The 23,404-nt window shown below is 47.2% G+C and overlaps 1 protein-coding gene across 1 annotated transcript in view; it reads right to left on the minus strand.

Moving 5' to 3' along the window:
* The window catches only part of CAPN10 (calpain 10), a 36,794-nt gene that overhangs the window by 3,100 nt on the left and 10,290 nt on the right, over positions 1-23,404 (minus strand). The window contains exons 5-13 of the mRNA XM_060684968.2: positions 23,166-23,362; positions 21,305-21,522; positions 18,539-18,680; positions 16,519-16,685; positions 11,509-11,792; positions 8,036-8,238; positions 5,865-6,120; positions 4,843-5,048; positions 2,938-2,983 (exon numbers count right to left, since the gene is read on the minus strand). Coding sequence (XP_060540951.2) covers positions 2,938-2,983; positions 4,843-5,048; positions 5,865-6,120; positions 8,036-8,238; positions 11,509-11,792; positions 16,519-16,685; positions 18,539-18,680; positions 21,305-21,522; positions 23,166-23,362 — 1,719 coding nt within the window. The remainder of the gene's footprint in view (positions 1-2,937; positions 2,984-4,842; positions 5,049-5,864; positions 6,121-8,035; positions 8,239-11,508; positions 11,793-16,518; positions 16,686-18,538; positions 18,681-21,304; positions 21,523-23,165; positions 23,363-23,404) is intronic.

Raw genomic sequence — 23,404 nt, forward strand, 5'->3', positions numbered from 1 at the left:
AGTTTATAACCACAATTGAGGCCAAACTTTTCACTCCCTAGCAAGGCAGTTGTTATGTGTGTTGTGCCCCATTTTATGACCATTTTCCCACAGTTGTTAAATTAATCATTGTAGTTGTAAAGCAAATCACCCGAATTTTAATCATATGACCACAGGGATACTGCAAGGTAAGTGTGCTAAATGATCATGAGTCACTTTTTTCAGTCCCATTGTAATTTCAAACGGTCACTAAACGAATGGTTGCAAGGCGAGGACCACCTGTACTGGATAATTAGAGAAAAGACTCATTGAGCGTTTTAGTGATGGATCCAATTGGGATGCAGGAGGATATTCAGATTTTAATCTCTTAATCGAGATCAGCATTTGTCAACCTTGGCAACTTTAACACTTGTGGACTTCAGCTCCCAGAATTCCTGAGCCAGCATGGAAGAGAAACTGGAGCTGGAAACTAGAACTCAATTTACTTCTGTACAAAAATTGGCTGCAAGTCAAAGATGTTCCTCAGGGGTGGGGAATGATGGGCCTTTTATGACTTATGACTTGTGGACTTCAACTCCCAGAATTCCTGAGCCAGCCATGATTTACTTCAACTCCCAGAATTCCTAAGACAGCCATGCTGGCTCAGGAATTCTGGGAGTTGAAGTCCACAGATCATAAAGGGACCATAATTGCCCATTCCTTTTACAACCTGTGGACTTCAACTCCCAGAATTCCTGAGCCGGCCATGATGGACTTCAACTTTCAGAATTCCTAAGGCAGCCATGATGGATTTCAACTCCCAGAATTCCTGAGCCAGCCATGATAGACCAACTTCCAGAATTCCTAAGGCAGCCATGATGGACTTCAACTTCCAGAATTCTTAAGGCAGCCATGATGGATTTCAACTCCCAGAATTCCTAAGGCAGCCATGATGGACCAACTTCCAGAATTCCTAAGGCAGCCATGATGGACTTCAACTTCCAGAATTCTTAAGGCAGCCATGATGGATTTCAACTCCCAGAATTCCTGAGCCAGCCATGATGGACCAACTTCCAGAATTCCTAAGGCAGCCATGCTGGCTCAGGAATTCTGGGAGTTGAGGTCCACCAGACTTAAAATTGCCAAGGTTGGAGACCCCTGGACTAAAGGATCTCAAGGTCCTTTTAATCTTTACCGTCTACAATTCTAAAAAATAATTCAAAATGACCGGGAATACTTTCTGCATCCCTTCTCCCCCCCCCCTTTCCCCTCCCCCCCCCAACATTTCTTTGGAAATTTTAGCAGGCCAAATAAAACAAAGCTTCTGATCTTGCTCATAAACGCATAAGCTCGTAAATTAAAAAGCCTATTTTATGGCTTTTTAAATTAAAAAAGAGACGGGAAGAGCGAAAGAGAAGCCAGAGGAATGTTCGGAAAGAAGGAGCAGAAAGGGGAACTTTTAAAAAATTGGCTTACTGTAGCCTTGGGGGGGAAATTAGTGGATTCCTATACCATGAGGCACTGAAGAGGCAGAATTGTTTGGAAAATATACATCGGGATTGTGGCCCACTTAGAAGTTACCATACATCACAATTAGCTTGTTCTATAGTTGGGGTATGGTGGGAATCCAGCGCATTAATGGATAGATCAAACGTATAGCCTGTCTCACTACATAAGTGACTCTGAGTGGTTTACAACAGGGATGAGATTCAAAAATTTTAGCAACCGGTTCTCTGCCTGGCTGCTGGGTGGGCGTGGCAATGGTGGGCGTGGCCTACTCGGCCTCCTGCACCATGGAGGGGGGCGGGGGCGTTTTCGCCCTCCCCAAGCTCTGGAGGCCTTTTTCGAGCCTCTGGGAGGGCGAAAATGGCCTCTCTTGGGCTCCGGAGGCCCTCTAGAGGACGGAAACGGGTTCGTTTCCAGACTTCCGGAACTTCTGGGAGGCCTGTTTTTCGCCCCTCCCGAGCCTCCCTGCGGGCACTGCACTTACCTGGCATCCAAAACAGGCCGCGTGGAGACTCCTGGGAGGGGAGGGGCAGAGTGGGCGGGGACAGTCAGTCCTTGCAACTACCGGTTCGGTGAACCAGATCTAAAATTAGCATCCAATTCGCCCGAACCGGGCTGAACCGGCTGAATCCCACTCTTGGTTTACAAGTAAAAAAAAAAAAAAGATAGAAAAATATATAAAGGTAAAAAAGATGGAGAGAGCCAGCAAACACCCCCAGGGTTGCATGCCAATCTCAGAACCTCATGCTTAGTTGGCTTAATAAATTGGCTTATGGTTTAGTAGAGTGTGAAAATTAGGCCTATGAGATCTCCAGATGGGATATAGTAGGCTGGTCTAGAAACCAGGAGACTAGGAGTTCTAGTACAGCTTTAGGCGTGAAAGCCGGCCTTAAGCATGAAAGCCAGCTGGGTGATTTTGGGCCAATCACCAGGAGATGGTGAGTTCTAGTCCCACCTTAAGCATGAAAGCCGGCTGGGTGACTTTGGGCCAAACATCAGGAGGCTGGGAGTTCTAGTTGTGCCTTGGGCTTAGAAACTGGTTGGGTGATTTAGGGCCAATTACTAGGAGATTGTGAGTTCTAGTCACGCCTTAGGCATGAAAGCTGGCTGGGTGACTTTGGACCAATCACCAGGAGACTGGGAGTTCTAGTCCCCAAGCGGACAGACTCAAATGTGCCAGAGTTTTAGCCTAGTGGAAATGTCCCTTACTTGGGGCAGCCTTGAAAGAAGCACTAGCTGGAAACATTTACATTATTCTTCTCTTACAGCCCTTTAACACAGTGGCAATAGAGCTGCACCCCCTCTTGACATGCCTGTAGTTTCCTTTTTCCGCCCACTAGGATTCTGATCTTTGCTGTTTTTAATTTTTTTTTCTCCTTGGTCCATGACTTTTTGGTTACTTAATGCTGCGTTGTTTTCTTTGGACGGACAAAATGGACCGGGTGCCAAATCCCAAACGAAGGAAGAGCTCACCTCTTGCAGTCTTTGTCCCAAAGTCTCCTTGCTCCAAATGCTCTTCCTGTAGAAAAGCAAACACAACCTCATTAGAAGAGACCGAAGTGCAGAAGGGGGCCTTATCACGGGCTTCCCTGGAGAATTCCTCCAAGTTTCTGGTTTTTGTTCTTTATTACTAGCAGAATCTCAGATCATCACACACAGAGCATGGCATAAAAACTCCCGTGTTCCGAAATCAAATGCAGGAAGTGGCAATGTTTTAGGAGCAGTAAAGATGATCTCTTAGGATGTCATTGCCCATAGTCTGTCTTCCTTCCCTCCATCTCCTTCCTTCCTTTTCCTTCCTTCCTCCATCCACTTTCGTTCCTTGCTTCCTCCCATGCATCCCACCAACCAACCATCTATCCATCCACTCACTCTTTCCTTTCTTCTTTCCTTTCCTCCCTCTCCTTCCTTCCTTCCCTCCCTCCCTTTCATCCGTCTCTTCCTTTCCTCCATCTCCTCCTTTCTTTCCTTCCTTCATCCATCCACTTTCGTTCTTTGCTTCCTCCCATGCATCCAGGCAACCACTATCCATCCACTCACTCTCTTTCCTTCTTTTTTTTCTTTCCTCCCTCTTCCTTCCTTTTCTTCCTTCCCTCCCTCCCTTCCCTCCGTCTCTTCCTTTCCTTGATCTCCTCCTTTCTTTCTTTCCTTCCTTCCTCCATCCACTTTCTTTCTTTGCTTCCTCCCATGCATCCATCCATTCATCCATCCACTCACTCTTTCCTTCCTTCTTTCCTTTCCTCCCTCTGTCCTTCCTTCCTTTTCTTTCCTTCCCTCCCTCCCTTTCCTGTCTCTTCCTTTTCCTCCATCTCCTTCCTTTCCTTCCCTCCCTCCCTCCCTCCCCTGTCTCTTCCTTTCCTCCATCTCCTCCTTTCCTCCCTCCCTCCCTCCCTCCCCCCTCCTTTCCTTCCTCCCTTCCATCCATCGATCCATCCATCCACTAAGTACAATTGGGGGATTATGACAAATACCTCAGCTGAGAGTTGAAAAGGCCCAATGAAGTCATCAAGCCCAATCTCCCGTTCAGGGGTATAATCAAATGGGATCTTATCATGTTGCATGTTGCATGTTGGCTGGGGAATTCTGGGAATTGAACTCCATGCACATTAAAGATTCCACGGCTGACCAACTCTGATCTAGAATGGCTTTCAAACATCTTGGTGCACTCCAGAAAAATTAGAATTAAAATCCCCCTTAAATTCTCATCCAGACTTGAGTTGCTGTCACTTATTATTATTATTATTATTATTATTATTATTATTATTATTATTATTATTATTATTATTAAATTTATATACCGCCCTACTCCCGAAGGACTCAGGGCAGTGAACGGCCAAGATAAAATACACATAATACAAATATTAAAAACCATTTAAAATATATTAAATACCATGGCCCGAAAACAAATTTAAACCCCCCCAACTTATAAGACAAATTTAAAATTTAAAACAATTTAAAAAAGAGGTTAGGGCAGGCCAGCCTGCTGGAAAAGGAAAGTTTTAAGGGCACGGCAGAAAGCGTGCAGATCTGGGATCCGCCGTATCTCCGGGGGGAGCTCGTTCCAGATGGCAGGTGCCCCCACAGTTGACACTGTTTGACCGACGGCACCCTGAGGAGCCCCTCTCTATGGGAGCGTACTGGTCTGTGAGAGGCCACTGGTGGCAGAAGGCGGTCTCGTAGATACCCCGGTTCTAAGCCATGGAGCGCTTTAAAGGTGGTAACCAAAACCTTGAAGCGCACCCGGAAGACCACCAGGAGCCAGTGCAGCTCGCGCAGGAGGGGCATCACATGGGAGCGCCACGTCACTCCCATAACCACCCGCACATATGACTGAAGCAGGCTGGATGGCTGAATAGCTATGAAGTATTTTCTTCTCACCTGTCTATCTTTCTTGCTACAATCACCGTGAAGCTGCCCTCCGTGTCAGGCAAGTACGTTGATGGGACAACGGCGTAATTTCCTGAAGGCAGCCGACATGTCTGACTTATTTCCTGAGAGTAGCAATGAGGCACACAACTAACAACCGGCTCCAATTGCAGGAAAGCTGTGGAAGCCATTTTCACATGATTGTTGTCACTGGGAACCTGAGGACAAATAACAAAGTCTTCCCTATAATTACATTATTTTATGCTTCGGATATCCACAGCTCTTTTAATTAAATAATTATTTCTTCCCCCGAAAAAAACGGGCCGAAAAAAAGCCTTAAAAACAGGCCTGAAAAAGCCTCAAAAACGGGCTGAAAAAAAGGCTCTGAAAAACGGGCCGAAAAAAGGGAGGCCAAAAACTTTTTTGTTGTTGTTGTTTTCCTCTTCTAAATTTAGGTGCGTCTTATAGTCTGAAAAATATGGTAACTCAATGATTCCTGTATTAGGAGCGCCAGCAGCCCTGGCAAAAAGTTTTTCTCTCAAGTCTGTCCGGCAGGAGGATGAATAGTTGTCTGCCACATCTATTCATTTATTTATTTATTTATTGGTTCGATTTATATGCCGCCCTTCTCCGGAGACTCAGGGCGGCTTACAATGCGTCATCTCCGCCTCCTGCCTTTTATCCCCAGAGCTAAGGTGGGGCTTCACTAGTAGCGGTGACTCTTCTGTCCCAAGGACCGGCCCATAGATTTCCACTGCTCTCCTCTCCTCTGCCTTCTGTGCATTCACGCATCAGGCACTGGACCCAGCTGTTCCTCCTCTTCCTCATCAGCCACCTCCAGACCTGGGGGCTGTTGACTCTCTATCCGAGGGCTGACGGACAGCCCAGGCTCCCCCTCTGTCTCTCTCTCTCTCTCTGCCAGCTCCATTCCCTCTCCCCCCCTCGCCGACCCTGACTCCCACGCCTCGTCCTCCTCTGATTCGGCTACTGGAGGGGCCAATGGCCAACAGGCCACAACAGAACCTCAATATTACCTGGAAGATATGAAAGCCAATGGGACGGCACTTGTTATCTGGGCAGTGCTGACGGAGAGACACCTTGACGCTTCTCTGGCCAAACCCGGCGGGAACCGACAAAGGGAAGCAGGGATTGGTGTGGAACGAGGGGAAGTTGCGGCTGCCTCCGGCGTTGTGGCCTTTCTTCCACGATCCCTCCAGCTGAGCCGTCTCCCACTCGCCTCCTGGGAACGCTTCGTGGATGGTGTTATCCAGCAAAGGGAGCTTGATCTCACTTGCAAGAGACGGAGGAGATGGGGAGACAGATAGGCAGAGAAGGAACAAAAAAAAAAAAATTATCTACCATGTAGCTTCTCTTTTTTTTTTTTTTTAATTTGATTTATATGCCGCCCTTCTCCGGAGACTCAGGGCGGCTTACAATGCGCTAAGCAATAGCCTTCATCCTCTTGTATATTTATACAAAGTCAGCTTATTGCCCCCACAAACTGGGTCCTCAATTTACCCACCTTAGAAAGGATGGAAAGCTGAGTCAACCTTGAGCCTGGCGAGATTCGAACCTGCAGTAATTGCAGGCAGCTGGTCTTAATAACAGGGTGCTTTAGACCACTGTACTACCAAGGCTCTCTTGTCTCTCGCTCTGTACTACTACAGTGTCTCTAACACTGTACTACCAAGGCTCTCTTGTCCCTAACTCCCCAACCCTGATTTTTTTTAAAACCCTTTTTTTTTTAAATTAAAATTTTAATATAGTCGACTTACAACTTTTTGTTTAGTGGCTGTTTAAAAGTTACGACAACGGCGCTGAAAAATGTGACTTTTTCACGGTTTCTGGTTTTTCGAAGTATTTCTAGCTGGACTTTTACCAGATTCTGTAACAGGTTTGTTCCCCAGGCCATCCTTCTGGTAAACTCGCAAGATTCGTTTTTCTCGCCATACATCTGAAGCAGACTGTGTTGTCTCTCTGTGTCATTTTTTATTTTTTTTTAAATTTGATTTATATGCCGCCCTTCTCCGGAGACTCAGGGCGGCTTACAATATGTTAAGCAATAGCCTTCATACTTTTGTATATTTATACAAAGTCAGCTTATTGCCCCCACAAACTGGGTCCTCACTTTACCTACCTTAGAAAGGATGGAAAGCTGAGTTGACTTTGAGGCTGGTGAGAATTGAACTCGCAGTAATTGCAGGCAGCTGGATGTTAAATGCTGCCTTAGGAGGCATTAGCCTCCTACGCCACTCAGGCTCAAATATAAATATAAATTCTAAATATATTTAGAATTTAAATAGAGTTGGAAGGGACCTTGGAGGTCTTCTAGTCCAACCCCCTGCCTAGGCAGGAAACCCTACACCACTTCAGACAAATGGTTGTCCAACATCTTCTTAAAAAGCTTCCAGTGATGGAACATTCACAACTTCTGGAGGCAAGTTGTTCCATTGATTAATTGTTCTCACTGTTAGAAAATTTCTCCTTAGTTCTTTTTTTTATTATTTGATAAGCATTTTATTCCCATTTTAAAATAACACATTATATTAAAAAGCTAAAATAAAAACACATCCATTAACATAAGCATCACAAATTTAATCAACCATTTATTGAAATAAATGGGCTTGAACACACTGTACATTACATTCCAATTTTCACAAATCATCCTTTCCCCTGCATATATGTCTTGGTTTCTTAAATCTCTCTTCCAGTGATGTCTAAAACAATAGTTTCATGTGGTTTATAGAATCTTTTAGATGGCAAGGAGGTGATGGGTAGCAGGGAAAAAGAAGAACTGCTTAATTCATTCTTTGCATCTGTCTTTATGCAAAAGGAAGAAATAGTTCATCCTATTAAAAGCAGCACTTTTTATCATATACATCTTGCCAATTTATTCCAACAAAGAAGCTGTGTCGCATAATTTCTTTAGCATCATCTGGTCCTCCACCAAGACGTTTATTTGTCTTATTTATTTATTTATTTATTTATTTGTTTGTTTGTTTGTTTGTTTGTTTATTGTTTATTTGAAATTTCTCCTTAGTTCTAGGTTGCTTCTCTCCTTGATTAGTTTCCACCCATTGCTTCTTGTCCTTACCCTCAGGTACTTTGGAGAATAGCTTGACTCCCTCGTATTTGTGGCAGCCCCTGAGATATCGGAACACTGCTCTCATGTCCAATTCCACCCACCCCACCTGGATGAAGGTACCTGAGAGAAATTCTTCCACTGGAGAAAACCCGGAGCAGGAAATTTCCTTCCGTATTATTCAGAAAAGTGCTGGGAACGACCAGGTAGTACCCAGGAGAAAGCTCGCAATGAAGATGGACCTCTCGGTTGAAGGAATGACACGCTGTGCTCGCAACCGGTGGCGCAGAGAGTGTCTTGGGAAGGTTGAATTGTTTCTTCTCAATCTGAAAGACAAGAGAACAGCACGGGGCTGAATGCAGGAAGAAAGTCACAGAGAGGGATCATTTGACCCCAGGACACTGCAACCATCATAAATATGAACCCGTTGCCAAGCGTCTGGATTTTGTTCCATGGGAACGGTCGCAAGTGTGAAAAATGGTCGTCAGTCCCTTTTTTCCCAGTGTTGTTTTAACTTCGAAACGGTCACTAAACAAATTGTTGTAAGCCAAGGACCGCCCATATGGTGGTTTGATTTTTTTTATATATATATGCTGGTTTTAGCGAGAGACACAATCTAACGGCTCACATTTTGGGATTTTTTTTAAAACTCCCAAAATTAAATATTGTACAAGCTGGCTTCGTTCTGAGTTTGTGAGGATGGCTAGTCAAACCCACAAGCCAAATTCTGCAATTTTATGAGAGACCCCCCCACAAACAACCTCACATTCTTTTTGGTGCTGCTTCCCGTGCCCTTGGGCATTTTATTTTCCCATTAAAAAAATCCATTAAGGGAGAAAAGAGGGACTTGTTGTTCGGCAACATTTCATTCCATGCAAGGAACCGTCTGTTCTGTCCCCGTCCCACACACGCACCCCCACAGACGGCCCGGAGTTAATAAGCCACACGACAAAGTCTTTGAAGATAAAGCTGGCAGCAACCCAGTGGCTAGCTGCCAATTCAGACTTTACTCACACAAAACAAAGATTAGACTGCAAGCATTCCGATAAAGCAGGCAAAGTTTCAGCAATACAAGGATTAGTCCAAATGCAGTCCGACAAGGCAGGCAGAAGTCCAGTAACACAGAGATCATGGATTATTTCTAGTTTTTGCTCGTCACAAACTGAACCGGCCACCACACCCACATTTATACCCTGTGGGGTGTGGTCCAGTGACTCAGATAATCTCTGGCACGCCTTCCCCTCTGCTGCGCACGCTTCTCCCTGCGCCGCTGTCGAGAATCCAGCCAGCATTTATCTCCTTCGTTGCTGTCCACCTGTGGCTGCGGGGACGTGCTTGGCTCTGGGCCTATCTCTTGGCTTTCGGTGTCCTCCGGAGGCATTGCCAGAGAGGAGGGTTCTGGAGAGGGAGGCCTTGCCAACTCGTCTCCCTCACTCTCAGAGTCTGCATCTGTCGATAGCCCAGGCTCAGGCAACGGAGCCACAACACCGTCCAACTTCCAGCGCCTTCAATTTTGCAAGGCAAACCACAGGTGGGGGAGAAAAGGCAAAATCTGTGGGTGGAGTAAAGCCGTATTTGCCTAGGTCTCTGAAATTACTCCTAGGATTTGCTCCAGGAAAAAGAATAGACAACCCTCTATTATCCATGGGGGAAGCTAGGAAGCAGATAACAGAATACAGGTAGTCCTCGTGTTGTGACCTATTGGCCCCCGCCTCCCCGCCCCCCCAGCAGCTGAATCAGAGGAGGAGGAGGCGTGGGAGTCAGGGTCAGCGAGGGGGAAGAGGGAATGGAGCTGGCAGAGAAAGAGAGACAAAGGTGGAGCCTGGGCCATCCATCAGCCCTCAGAGGGAGAGTCAACAGCCACAGGTCTGGAGGTGGCTGATGAGGAAGAGGAGGAACAGCTGGGTCCAATGCCTGATGCGCAGAAGGCAGAGGAGAGGAGAGCAGTGGAAATCTATGGGCCGGTCCTTGGGACGGAAGAGTCACCGCTGCTAGTGAAGTCCCACCTTAGATTTTGGTTATCACCTTTAGAGCGCTCCATGGCTTAGGACCTGGTTATCTACAGGACCACCTGCTACCACCAATAGCCTCCCACCGGCCAGTACGCTCCCATAGAGAGGGGTTCCTCCGGGTGCCGTTGGCCAAACAATGTCGACTGGCGGCCCCTAGGGGGAGAACCTTCTCTGTGGGGGCACCTACTATCTGAAACGAGCTCCCCCCGGAGATACGGAGGATCCCGGATCTGCGTACCTTCCATCGCGCGCTCAAGACTTTATTTCATCAAGCTGGCCTGACCTAAGTCTTTCCCCTTTTTAAATGGAAATTTTAAATTTGTTTTTAAATTATTGGGGTTTTAAATTTGTTCAGCCAAATTATTTAATTCGTTTTATTTTATTTTAAATTTTGTATTTATATGTTTTATTCTATGGCTATTCACCGCCCTGAGTCCTTCGGGAGTAGGGCGGTATATAAATTCAATAAAATAAATAAATAAATAAATAAATTAGCTCTGGGGATAAAAGGCAGGGGATGGAGATGAATAGATGTCACAGACAACTATTCATCTCCCGGCCAGATGGACTTATTAGCCTGTGGTGAGAGAGAAACTTTTTGCCGGGGCTGCCGGCGCCCCTAATTAAAGGAATCGTTGATTAAATACAGAGGGTTTGTCGTGTTTGGGGAGCTGCGTCAGAATACCTTTACTTACAACACTGCATTTAGTGACCACTCAAAGTTACAATAGCCTTGAAAAAAGTGACTTATGACCATTTTTCACAGGTACAACCTTTGCCGCATCCCGATGAACGTGTGATCAAAATTCAGATGTTTGGCAACTGGTTCATACTTACTGACCGCTGATGTGCCCCAAAGTCATGTGATCGCCTTTTATGACTTTCTGACAAGCATAAATCAACGGGGAAGCTGGATTCACATAACAACCGGGCTGCTGACTTAACAACTGCAGTGATTCACTTAACAACTGTGGCAAGAAAGGTCGTAAAATGAGGCAGAACTCACTTGACAAAGGTCTCACAGGTAGTTCTCGACTTACAACCACAATTGAGCCCAGCCCAGAATTTATGTTGCTAAGTGAGACATTTGTTAAGGGAGTTTTGCCCCATTTTACGACTTTTCTTGCCACTTTTGTTAAGTGAATCACTGGCCTTTATTAAATTAGTAACCCAGTTGTTAAGTGAATCGGGCTTCTCCATTGTCTTTGCATGTCAGAACATCGCGAAGGATGATCACGTGATCATCTAAATGTAAATCACATGACCAAGGGGATGCTACAAAGGTCGTAAGTGTGAAAAATAGTCATAAGTCGTTTATAAGCTGTTTTAACTTTGGTCACTAAACGAACTGTTGTAAATCAAGGATTATCTGTACTATCAACTTCAGGAACAGTTATTCAGATGCCAAAGCTCTTAGGACACATCACAAAAATCCTATTCCATTTTCCTCCTCAAACTGCACGAGCTTCGCGTCCCAGCATTCACCTGGATTCATTTCTCTCGGCAATCTTGAGGACTAGAATCTTACTTCCAGGAAAACGGAAAGGACTCCGTCTGCCTGCGCAGCCAGCTCATCTTTCCTACCTTCCATATGTGCAAGCCCACGGCATGGTAATTCTTCCCTCGGACGTTATCCACCAAGGAGGGGTCGGTTTCCGGGAGGCGAGGCCAGGCGCGAATCCTGCCAGCCCAATCGGTGCTGTGCTTCCGGGGCTTCTGTAGGAGGGCAATGCACAGCTCGCTCTGCTCGCAGACTCTCAGCCAGAATTTGGGGTTCGTGGGGAAGGTGCTGTTGTTACGGCAACCCCCCGCAGACTGCCCTCGCACCCAGGACCCATACAGCTTCTGCGTGTGGCTCAGCACTTTGTCTGAATGAGAGGGGAAAAAAAAGATATCATATTTTTGGGAGTATAAGACGCTCTGGACTATAAGACGCACCTACCTTTTTTGAGGAGGAAAACACACACACAAAAATCTGCCTCCGCCTCCCAGCAATTTGCCTCCTTGCAGCAAACAGCAGCCTGTTTCATTTTCATTTTCATTTTAAGCACAGCCTGATTAGCACAAGAAAAAAAAATCTGCCTCCCAGCAATTTGCCTCCTTGCAGCAAACAGCAAACAGCCTGTTTCATTTTCATTTTCATTTTAAGCACAGCTTGATTAGCACAAGAAAAAAAATCTGCCTTCCAGCAATTTGCTTCCTTGCAGCAAACAGTCTGTTTCAGTTTCATTTTCATTTTAAGCACAGCCTGATTAGCACAAGAAAAAAAAATATGCCTCCCAGCATTTTGCCTCCTTGCAGCAAACAGTCCGTTTTAGCTTCAGCTTCAGCACAGCCTGATTAGCACAAGCAGCTGATTGTCGGTTGGATCAGCCTCCGAAAGATCAACTGTTTCAGGCTGCAGGGATTGCCATAGCCTATTGCCACCTCCGCACACCTCATTTTCCGGGGGGCTGGCAGGTGGGCGAGGCAACATTCAGTATATAAGACGCACCCAAATTTTCATCCTCTTTTGGGGGGTGAGGAAGTGCGTTTTATAATCCGAAAAATACGGTACTCATCACAACTCTCCTGCTACTGGAGGGGAATGAAACTTTTAATATTAATATTCCGAGACATTTCAAGTAACAAAACTTTTCGCAAAGGACTTTCTTTGTCGGCAAAGAGAACTCAGGCAAGCGAGACACAGAAGGCATCTAACGAAAAAGTAATACAGGTTAGTCCTCGAACTTACAACGGTTCATTTAATGACTGTTTAACGTCACTGGATAAAGTGACTTACGGCCGTTTTTCACACTTATGACCGTTCCCCCGCGGTTCACATGATCCAAACTCAAAGACACTTGGCAACTGGCTCGTATTTATGACAGTTGCCATGTCTCGGGGGGGGGAGGGGTGTCACATGATCCCCTTTTACGACCTTCTGACAAGCAAAGTCAGTGAGGAAGCCAGATGCCCTGTACAAGAGTGTTACTCGTTTAACAACTGCAGTGATTCACTTAACAACTGTGGCAAGAAAGGTCGTACAATGGGGGGGGGGAATTCATGTTACTACTGTCTCATTTAGCAACAGAGAACTTCGGCTTGATTGTGGTCGTAAATCGAGTATTACCTATAGCTGAATAGCCAAGCTACAGATAGGCTTTAAAAATGTCTCTTATTAAAAGGAAATCTCCATCTCTCTTGCCTCAGATCTTTGTTTCTGCACATGTGCAGAGTTTAGTGAAGAGAAGGATGATTAGAGAACAGTTGTCTCAGCCTCATTTTTGGATGTTGTTAGGCGGTACCTCCTTTGTTCTCTTCTTCTTAAAACAGGACTGTTGACTTACCACCACAATTGAGCCCAAATCTTCTGTTGCTAAGTTTAGTTTAGTTTAGTTTAGTTTTATTGAATTTTTATACCGCCCTACTCCCGAAGGACTCAGGGCGGTGAACAGCCATAAAATAAAACAATATAAATACAAAATTTAAAATAGAATAAAACGAATTAAATAATTTGGCTGAATTTAAAACCCCAATACTTTAAAACCAAATTTAAAATTTCCATTTAAAAAGGGGAAAGACTTTGGTCAGGCCAGCCTGATGAAACAAGAAAGTCTTGAGCGCGCGACGGAAGGTATGCAGATCCGGGATCCTCCGTATCTCCGGGGGGAGCTCGTTCCAGATAGTAGGTGCCCCCACAGAGAAGGTTCTCCCCCTGGGGGCCGCCAGTCGACATTGTTTGGCTGACGGCACCCGGAGGAGTCCCTCTCTATGGGAGCGTACTGGTCGGTGGGAGGCTATTGGTGGTAGCAGGCGGTCCCGTAAATAGCCAGGTCCTAAGCCATGGAGCGCTCTAAAGGTGATAACCAAAACCTTGAAGCGCACTCGGAAGACCACCGGGAGCCAGTGCAGCTTGCGCAGGAGAGGTGTTACATGGGAGCGCCACGTAGCTCCCATCACCACCCGCACGGCCGCACTCTGCGCCAGTTGGCGCCTCCAAGTGCTCCTCAAGGGGAGCCCCATGTAAAGAGCGTTACAATAGTCCAGACAGGAAGTGACGAGGGCATGAGTGACCATGCGTAAGGAGTCCCGATCTAGAAAGGGATGCAACTGGTGGATCAGGCGAACCTGATGAAAAATCCTCCCGGCCACGGCCGTCAACTGCTCTTCTAAAGACAGCCGTGAATCCAGGAGGACACCCAAGTTGCGAGCCCTTTCCGTGGGGGCCAATGATTCGTCCCCAATAGTCAGCGATGGCTGCAGCTGACTATACCGGGACGTTGGAAACCACAGCCACTCGGTCTTGGATGGGTTGAGCCTGAGCCTGTTCCTCCCCATCCAGATCCGTACGGCCTCCAGGCACCGGGACATCACTTCAAGGGCATCGTTGGGGTGGTCTGGGGTGGAGATGTACAGCTGGGTGTCATCAGCGTACTGATGGTATTCCACCCCAAAACCACGGATGATCTCGCCCAGCGGCTTTACATCAATGTTGAACAAATGGGGCGAGAGGACCGATCCTTGTGGCACCCCACATATAAGGGGCCTCGGGGTCGACCTCTGCCCCCGTCAACACAGACTGCGACCAGTCGGAGAGAAAGGAGAACCACTGTAGTACGGTGCCTCTCACCCCCAACTCTTCCAACCGGTGCAGCATGATACCATGGTCGATGGTATCAAAAGCCGCTGAGAGGTCTAACAGGACCAGGACAGAGGAGCACCCCCTTCCCGAACCCTCCAGAGATCATCAACCAACGCGACCAATGCCGTTTCCGTGCTGTACCCAGGCCTGAAGCCCGACTGGAACGGATCTAGATATGTGAGACATTTGTTAAGTGAATGTTGCCCCATTGATCAATCTAGAGCAACCAGGATGATGAGGGGACTGGAGGCTAAAACATACAATGAACGGTTGCAGGAACTGGGCATGGCTAGTCTAGTGAAGAGAAGGACCAGGGGAGACAGGATAGCATCTTCCAATATTTGAGGGGCTGCCACAGAAAGGAGGAGGGTCAACCTATTTTCCAAAACACCCGAAAGCTAGAGAAGGAATAATGGATGGGAACTGATCAAGGAGAGATTCAACCTAGAAATAAGGAGAAATTTTCTGACAGTGAGAACAATCAACCCATGGAACCTTCAGAAGTTGCCTTTGGAAGTTGTGGGAGCTTCATCACTGGAGGCTTTCAAGAAGAGACTGGACTGCCATCTGTCAGAAATGGTGTAGGGCCGTGATGGCGAACCTATGGCACGTGTGCCACAGGTGGCACGTGGAGCCATGTCGCCTGGCACGCCAGCTCAGCTCCGGCCAGCTGATTTTCGGGCCTTCTGGGCCCACCAGAAGTAGGGAAACAGGCTGTTTCCTGTCAGCACTTCAACCTGCATTTACTCTAGGGCTGACATAAGAAGGAGAAGAGGGGGCAGCTGGCAAGAGGACGCTTGACATTTCACCTACTTATTTTCCCTGAAGATAATATCCCCTAGGAGATGAGATGGGAGAGGGGACATTCCTGGGAGCTTAAGTAGTAGATATGGGGAGAGTGATTTGGAAGAAGGCCAATGAGACGCAGAGATTTGGGGAACGGAAAGGGAGGGTTTTAGGTCAGGAAGTCAGAGTTGGCCACGGCACGATCGGGGGCAGATTGTCGTGCTTAATAAAATGAAAGATTTCTTCAAAGACTATCTGTTTGGAAATTCAATTTATTTTATTTGAGACGATATCAAAACCTGACACTTCCTGCCTCTGGATGACCTCTGAGGTGGTGGGGAAGGCTGTTTTCGCCCTCCCCAGATGCATAGAGAGGATCTGGAGCCAGGTGAGAAAGAAAAACGGGCCTACCGGGCCATCGCATGCCAGGAGCGGGTGGGGGGGGTCGCACACACATGCGCAGGGCGGGGCATATAGAATTATGGATGTGGGCACATGCACGTGTGAACCCCACCCCCACCCCCTTCCTGGCATGCAATGGCAAAAAGGTTAGCCATCACTGGTGTAGGGTCTCCTGCTTGGGTGGGGGGTTGGACTAGATGACCTACAAGGTCCCTTCCAACTCTTAATCTGTATAATCTGTAATGAGTGACACGGTGGTTAAGTGAATCTGGCTTCCTCATTCAGAAAGTCGCAAAAGGGGATTGCGGGACCCCGGGACACCGCAAGCATCGTCCATTCGGTGGCCGAGCGTCCGAATTTGGATCATGTGACCAAGGCTGTGACGATTGTGAAGTTTTTCACACGGTCACAAGTCACTTTTTTTCAGTGCGGTTGTAACTTTGAAAGGTCACTAAACAAACTGTTGTAGGTCAAGGATTATCTGTACTTGTGTCCCAAAGGTGCTTTTTCAGGAGGCAACTGGACTTTCTTGTTTTTTCTTCGAAGACATTTCGCTTCTCATTCAAGAAGCTTCCTCAGCTCTGACTGGATGGTGGGGAATGGAAGGATTTATACTCCTTGCACACAAAGCTGGTCATTTGCATCCTTTTTAGAGGGTCGTTGAAGGACCTTTGGGACAACCATGACTTAGATGACTTGAGAATCTATACAGACTATCTGTACTTGTATTTAGCAAAAAGGTCTTTTCTTTTAAAAACTTGCTCTTTTCCGGCACCACCTACCAGTGTAAAGGCTCTGAAGCTGTCCTTCTTCTGTGACAGGGTATCCGGTGATGACCTCATCAAATTCCATGAAAAATTCCTCTTCTTCAGCCCAAAAGTCTCCTTCCTGTAGCTGGGATAAAAGTTCAGCGCCCACCACCGGATCCAATTGATTCCATCCTGGCCCTCTGAAGACCAGAAATCACAGTGAATATTAATACGGTTACAAAACATAACTGGTTGTAGCAGCTTACAATACCATAAATATTGTAAAGGTAAAGGTTCCCCTTGCACATATGTGCTAGTTGTTCCTGACTCTAGGGGGCAGTGCTCATCTCCGTTTCAAAGCCAAAGAGCCAGCGCTGTCCGAAGACGTCTCCGTGGTCATGTGGCCGGCATGACTCAACGCCAAAGGAGCATGGAACGCTGTTACCTTCCCACCAAAGGTGGTCCCTATTTTTCTACTTGCATTTTTTATGTGTTTTTCAACTGCTAGGTTGGCAGAAGATGGGACAAGTTACAGGAGTTCACCCCGTTACACGGCACTAGGGATTCGAACCAGTGGTGGGTTCCTCCCGGTTCTGCCCGGTTCCGCTGAGCCGGTAGCGGTGACGATATGACGTCACCGAACCGGTTCTGCCCACCCACCCACCCCACGCGTTATTCTGACCTTTTATTTGGCCCCACCCCCAATCTATTGCTGCCTCCTGAGTCCCAGCTGATGAGCTATAAGGAAAATAAACTCTTGCTGCGGGGCTTCAAAGGGCCACCCTACAGCTGATCAGTGGTAAAAGGCAGTTTGGTGGTAGACCAATGCCTCCAAAACAAATGAGTAGACCGGTGCCTGCAAAAATAAATGGGTAGACCGGTGCCTCCAAAAACAAATGGGTAGACCAGTACCTGCAAAAATACATGAGTAGACCGGTGCCTGCAAAAATAAATGGGTAGACCGGTGCCTCCAAAAACAAATGGGTAGACCAGTACCTGCAAAAATACATGAGTAGACCAGTGCCTGAAAAAATAAATGGGTAGACCGGTACAGCTCTGCAAGCAGTTAAAAGCCTGGTAGACCAGTACCTCTGCTAAATCCTAAAGAATTGTCACATGACCATCAAGCCATGCCCACAAAATAAGCCACGCCCACAGAACCAGTAGTAAAAATTTTTAGAACCCACCCCGATTCGAACCACTGAACTGCCGACTTTTTGATTGACAAGCTCAGCGTCTTAGCCACTGAGCCGCCGCATCCCTTTTAATCGAAATGGCATGCATATAGGGGAGGGAATTTAGGGATTTTGGCACGCGATTCTCAGTTCTGGCTATGCTTGATCGCAATACACTTGACTTCTAATAAAACTATTCCTTTCTCAACAAATCGAGCAGAGGTGAAATGCAGCCGGTTCGGACCGGATCGCCCGACCCGGCAGCAATGGCGGCGGGTGGTTCGGAGAACCGGTAGCAAAAATCCCCGCCTCCCCACCCATGCTCAGCTGAGCTGCGCGATCATCAGAGGCTTTTTTTTTTTTTTTACTTTTAAAAGCATTTTTTCTACAACCTCTTTGGCCAAAGAGGTTATAAAAAAATGCTTTTAAAAGAAAAAAAAAAGCCTCTGACGATCAGGCAACTCAGCTGGGATCGTCAGAGCCTTTTAAAAGCATTTTTTCTACAACCTGAAAAATGCTTTTAAAAGGTTAAAAAAAAGCCTCTGACGATCACAGCTGAGCAGCACGATCGTCAGAGGCTTTTTAAAAAATTTTTAAAGCAATGCTTTTAAAAGTAAAAAAAAAAAAGATTGCGCGCCACAGCTGATCAACCCCCGTCGCGCACTGTTCTGCCGTTTGCCTCCTTTTGGCGTGCACTGTGTGCACGTACCTCGCATTTGGTTCGTGGTGCGCACTGCACATGCGTAGCCAGCAAACCGGTAGTAAACCGGTTCAGATTTCACCACTGGAATGTATCATTTTTACTTAGAGGTTTAAGTAATGGTGGATCTGACAGAAAAACTACTGTAGATGCTGGTGTCAACATATGGCCTACTCACCCTTCCCTCCAGGGGCCTTTCCAGCAGCGTCTCCCCCAGGGATTCCGGATCCGCAGCAGGATTGTCTCTTTCCTGGATACCTTGGAAAGATCCTGCATGTCAACCACAATGAAGGCGTGGAACTCTCCCAGCTGGCTGGTCCCTGGAGTGCAGAAAAGAGATAACGTGGTAGCCACTATAAAAGCTTAAATCCCAGCGGCTCCTGGGAAGCTTGTTCTGCCCCAGCTACGGACCCCAAAGAACGCAGCACACACAAAGTCCGTTCAAACCTTAATTTACTGAATAAGCCAGTCTTTTACAACCACAGCTGTTAATTAATTGCATTAACAGCCGCCAAAAATTCAAAGAATAACAACTGAAAACTTACTATGGTTGACAGAATGCCCAGAAGCAATTTGCAGGAAGCTGATAAGATAAGCAAGACAAGACACAAAGGTATGTGAACGAAGTTGTTCCCTGCAAATTGCTTCAGTTGGCATTCCTCCTTAAATAGGCTAAGGGAGTGGCCAATTAGCCCCAAGCCTTACTCTCGAGGAGACCTCCTCCTGAGGAGCCACTCCTGCCTTTTGGCAGCTCTGCATGCCCATGCATCGAGAAGAGGCTCCTCCTCTTCATCCTCTTCACTTAAGCGAGCTTCTGCAGGTTCTGAAGGCCCTGGCTGAATCCCCGCCTCTGGCACCACATCTTCTCCAGCCTCCTCACTGTCCGACTCGAGTGCCAGCTGCACAGGCTGCTGGCGCAGCACCAAACCAGCCTCCTCGCTGTCGGAATCAGCTACTAGCTGCACAGGCCGCTGACGGGCCACAACAGCAGTTGGTTTATTTCAGGAGCACAGAATATGACCCTGAAAGTTCGGGATCCAAAAATTAGAGATTTTTACAGAAAAAATGGTCCTTCCTGGGGCATAAAGTTTGAATGTTTTTCTGTGATGTTTATCCTGTGGTTGTGTGGTTCCCTTGGGAGACAGTTTTAATTAGCCTTCTGTTTACAGACTTTCTTCTTTGACGTCTGGATTAAGTCTGGGTAATTTATTTGCAGGTTTCGAGGAAGTCTGGGTAAAAGATTATTACAGATAGTCCTCGACCTACGACCACAATTGAGCCCAATATTTCTCTTGCTAAGCAAAACAGTTCTTAAGTGAATTTTGCCCCGTTTTACGACCTTTCTTGCCACAATTGTGAAGTGAATCACTGTATTATTAAATGAAGGACACGGTTGATAATTGAATCTGGCTCCCCCATCGACTCTGCATGTCAGAAGGTCTCAAAAGGAGATCACCTGACCCCGGGACACTTCAACCGTCATAAATATGAGTCAGTTGTCAAGCATCTGAATTTGGATCACCTGACCATGGGGAAGCTGCAACGGTCGTAAGTGTGAAAAACAGTCATAAGTGTGAAAAATGGTCATAAGTCACTTTTTGCAGTGCCATTGTAACTTCGAATGGTCACTAAACGAACGGTGGTAAGTGAAGAACTGCCTTTAAATTGTTTCTAGTCTCCGTCAACGATGGTTTCCGTTAACAGTGAAGGGAAGTTAGAGACAGTATAAGACAGGGGTGTCAAACTCAAGGCCTGTGGGCCGCATTCAGCCCACAATGTGGTTGGATCTGGCCCATGGGGCTGTCCTGGAAAATGTAAGGGGCCGACCCGCCTTGCTTCAGCCCAGTCTACCTGCGTTGTTTCTCCCAATCTACCTACGTTGCTTCGGCCCAGTCCAGGGGTGGGTTCTACTGTTGTGGCTCCGATCCCCGAGCCCATCTTATCAAAGGAAGAAGGCTCCGAACATGAAGGAGAGGAGCCGGCCAGGCCTCCCTCTCCAGGCCCCTCCTCTCTGGCAATGCCTCAGGTGTCTGCCGAGGGAGAGGAGATTGACCAGGAGCCAGGTGTCTCCGATGACAGCGATGGGGGTGATAAGTCGTTCCTGGATCCACGCCAACGAAGGCGAGATAAACGTTTGCAGCAGATGAGGAGGCGTGCCAGGGATTAAGCTGAGTCACTGGACCACACCCCACAGGCTATATAAGGGAGTGTGGTGGCCATTTAGACTCTGTGACGGACAAAGCTAACTTCTGGCTAGTCACTTTGGACAACGCCTGATCTGCTGAAGGTTTCATGTTTGAGCTGGACTGTTTTGAAAACTGTGTGTATTAGTTGGTGTTATCTGGTGGAGGAACACTCCCTCTTCTTGTAGTAAAGCACTTGGCAGACGGTTATCGTATTGCTGCCAAGTTCCTGATAACGAACCTTGTGTGTGCCGAGTACTTCTTTAACCCCCGGCTGGCTGTTTGTGTGTGTGTGGGGACGGGGACAGAACATCTACTTACCTTTACTACCACTTCACAACGCCTATGACAACATCCGGGGTGGTGAGCGGAGCCTCCCGCTGGTTTTACTACCGGTTCTTGCGAACCGGTCTGAACCGGGGGGGCAACCTACCACTGGCCCAGTCTACCCAATGCAAAGAGGAAACATGCCATCAGTTTTGGGAGTGGTGTCAAGCTGGCCACGCCCACCCAGTCATCCACACCCACCCAGTCACCCACGCGCAGTGAGTGGCGTCAATCAGGCCACGCCCACCCAGTCGTCCATGCCCGCCCAGGCCTCTCAAGGTCAACCATAGTCCTGATGCGGCCCTCAGTGAAATTGAATTTGACACCCCTGGTATAAGGGATGAAAGATATTTCGATATGAAACTTTCCACAGGGCTAACAAGAGGCTCTCTAAGAGGCCGAAGAGGCTCTGTAAAATTCTCCGCTTCCCCTACCTTGCCGTGAACTGAAGACGGAACAGCTCATGACACATTTCTCCTTCAGGTTCATCAACTGTCTGAACACTGTTTTCTCCAAGACTTTGCCGGCCCGCTCTCGTTCAGGATTTTGGCTCAGGTCTTTCAGCGACCACCGTTCCGCAAGGCCTCCGGTCAGATCAACTAGGGCATCGGCTACCTGGCCTGCCCAGAGCTGCTCGTAAGATCCGTGAACCCTGAAAGGAGAAAAAGATCCAAACACAGCTAGTCCTCAACGTACGACCACAATTGAGCCCAACATGTATGTTGTTAAGCGAGGAATTTGTTAAGCGAGTTTGGTCCGTTTTACGACTTTTCCTCGCTACGTGGGTTAACTGAATCAATGCCGTTATTAAATTAGGAACACGGTTGTTAAGTGAATCGGGCTTTCCCGTTGACTTTCCTCTTCAGAAGGTCGCAAAAGGGGATCACGTGACTCCGGGACACTGCAACCGTCATAAATGTGAGTCGGTTGTCAAGCATCCGACTGTAAATCACGTGATCACGGGGACGCTGCAACGCTAATAAGTGGTCATAAGTCAGCTTTTTTCAGGGCCGTTGTAACTTTGAATGGTCAATAAATGAACTGTTGTAAGTCAAGGACTACCTGTTATCTGTAGGATTACATAGTTGTCATGGTAAGCGGGGATGACCTTGGGAGACAAGGGACAAAGAGTGCAACCAAGGGAAAAAATCCGATAGCAACAGCACTTGGACTTATATACTGCTTCACACAGTGGTGAAATCCAAATTTTTTTACTACCGGTTCAGTGGGAGTGGCTTGATGGGCATGGTGTGGCTTGGTGGGCGTGGCAAGGGAAGGATACCGCAAAATCTCCATTCCCACCCCACTCCTGGGAGAAGGATATTGCAAAATCCCCATTCCCACCCCACTCTGGGGCCAGCCAGAGGTGGTATTTTCCGGTTCTCCGAACTGCTCAAAATTTCCGCTACCGGTTCTCCCAACTACTCAAAATTTCCATTACTGGTTCTCCCAACTACTCAAAATTTCCAGTACCGGTTCTCCCAACTACTCAAAATTTCCAGTACCGGTTCTCCCAACTACTCAAAATTTCCAGTACCGGTTCTCCCAACTACTCAAAATTTCCATTACCGGTTCTCCCAACCACTCAAAATTTCCAGTACCGGTTCTCCCAACTACTCAAAATTTCCACTACCGGTTCTCCCAACTACTCAAAATTTCCAGTACCGGTTCTCCCAACTACTCAAAATTTCCACTACCGGTTCTCCCAACTACTCAAAATTTCCATTACTGGTTCTCCCAACCACTCAAAATTTCCAGTACCGGTTCTCCCATCTACTCAAAATTTCCAGTACCGGTTCTCCCAACTACTCAAAATTTCCACTACCGGTTCTCCCAACTACTCAAAATTTCCACTACCGGTTCTCCCAACTACTCAAAATTTCCATTACTGGTTCTCCCAACCACTCAAAATTTTCAGTACCGGTTCTCCCAACTACTCAAAATTTCCACTACCGGTTCTTCGAACTGCTCAAAATTTCCATTACTGGTTCTCCCAACTACTCAAAATTTCCTCGTTGACTTTGCTTTGTCCGAAGGTCACAAAATGGGATCACATGATCCCCGGGACACTGCAACCGTCATAAAAAGGTCACTTATGGCCAGCTTCTATCAAACTAGGTCAATGGGGAAGGCAGATTCACTTAACAACCTAACAACCTCAGCGATTCACTGAACCAACTATGGCAAGAAAAGTCGTAAAATGGGGTGAAACTAAAAGCAACGGAAAATTCGGGGTTTGCGATGGTCGTAAGTCGAGGACCACCTGTAACCAGAGTGACCACGCCCATCACATACTTGGCATAAGCTTTCTCCAGCAAGGGAAGCCAAAACACGTCTTCCGTCTGGCACTGGGAGAAACAGAGCTTGCCCCCCAGACAAGGCAGCCGATCATCGATGGTCACCTCCACCCAGTGGCCAAACTGCCAGATACGACAAGTGAAGCAGCCGCGGTATTTCTCATCCTTCCAGCTGGGCTGACCTGGAGGTATCACCTGTGATAAGAGAAGAATCGCTCAATGGTACGAATGCGATTG

Source organism: Pantherophis guttatus, chromosome 6 (genome assembly GCF_059756535.1).
Source record: "Pantherophis guttatus breed Tessera chromosome 6, ASM5975653v1, whole genome shotgun sequence".
Lineage (NCBI taxonomy): Eukaryota > Metazoa > Chordata > Lepidosauria > Squamata > Colubridae > Pantherophis > Pantherophis guttatus.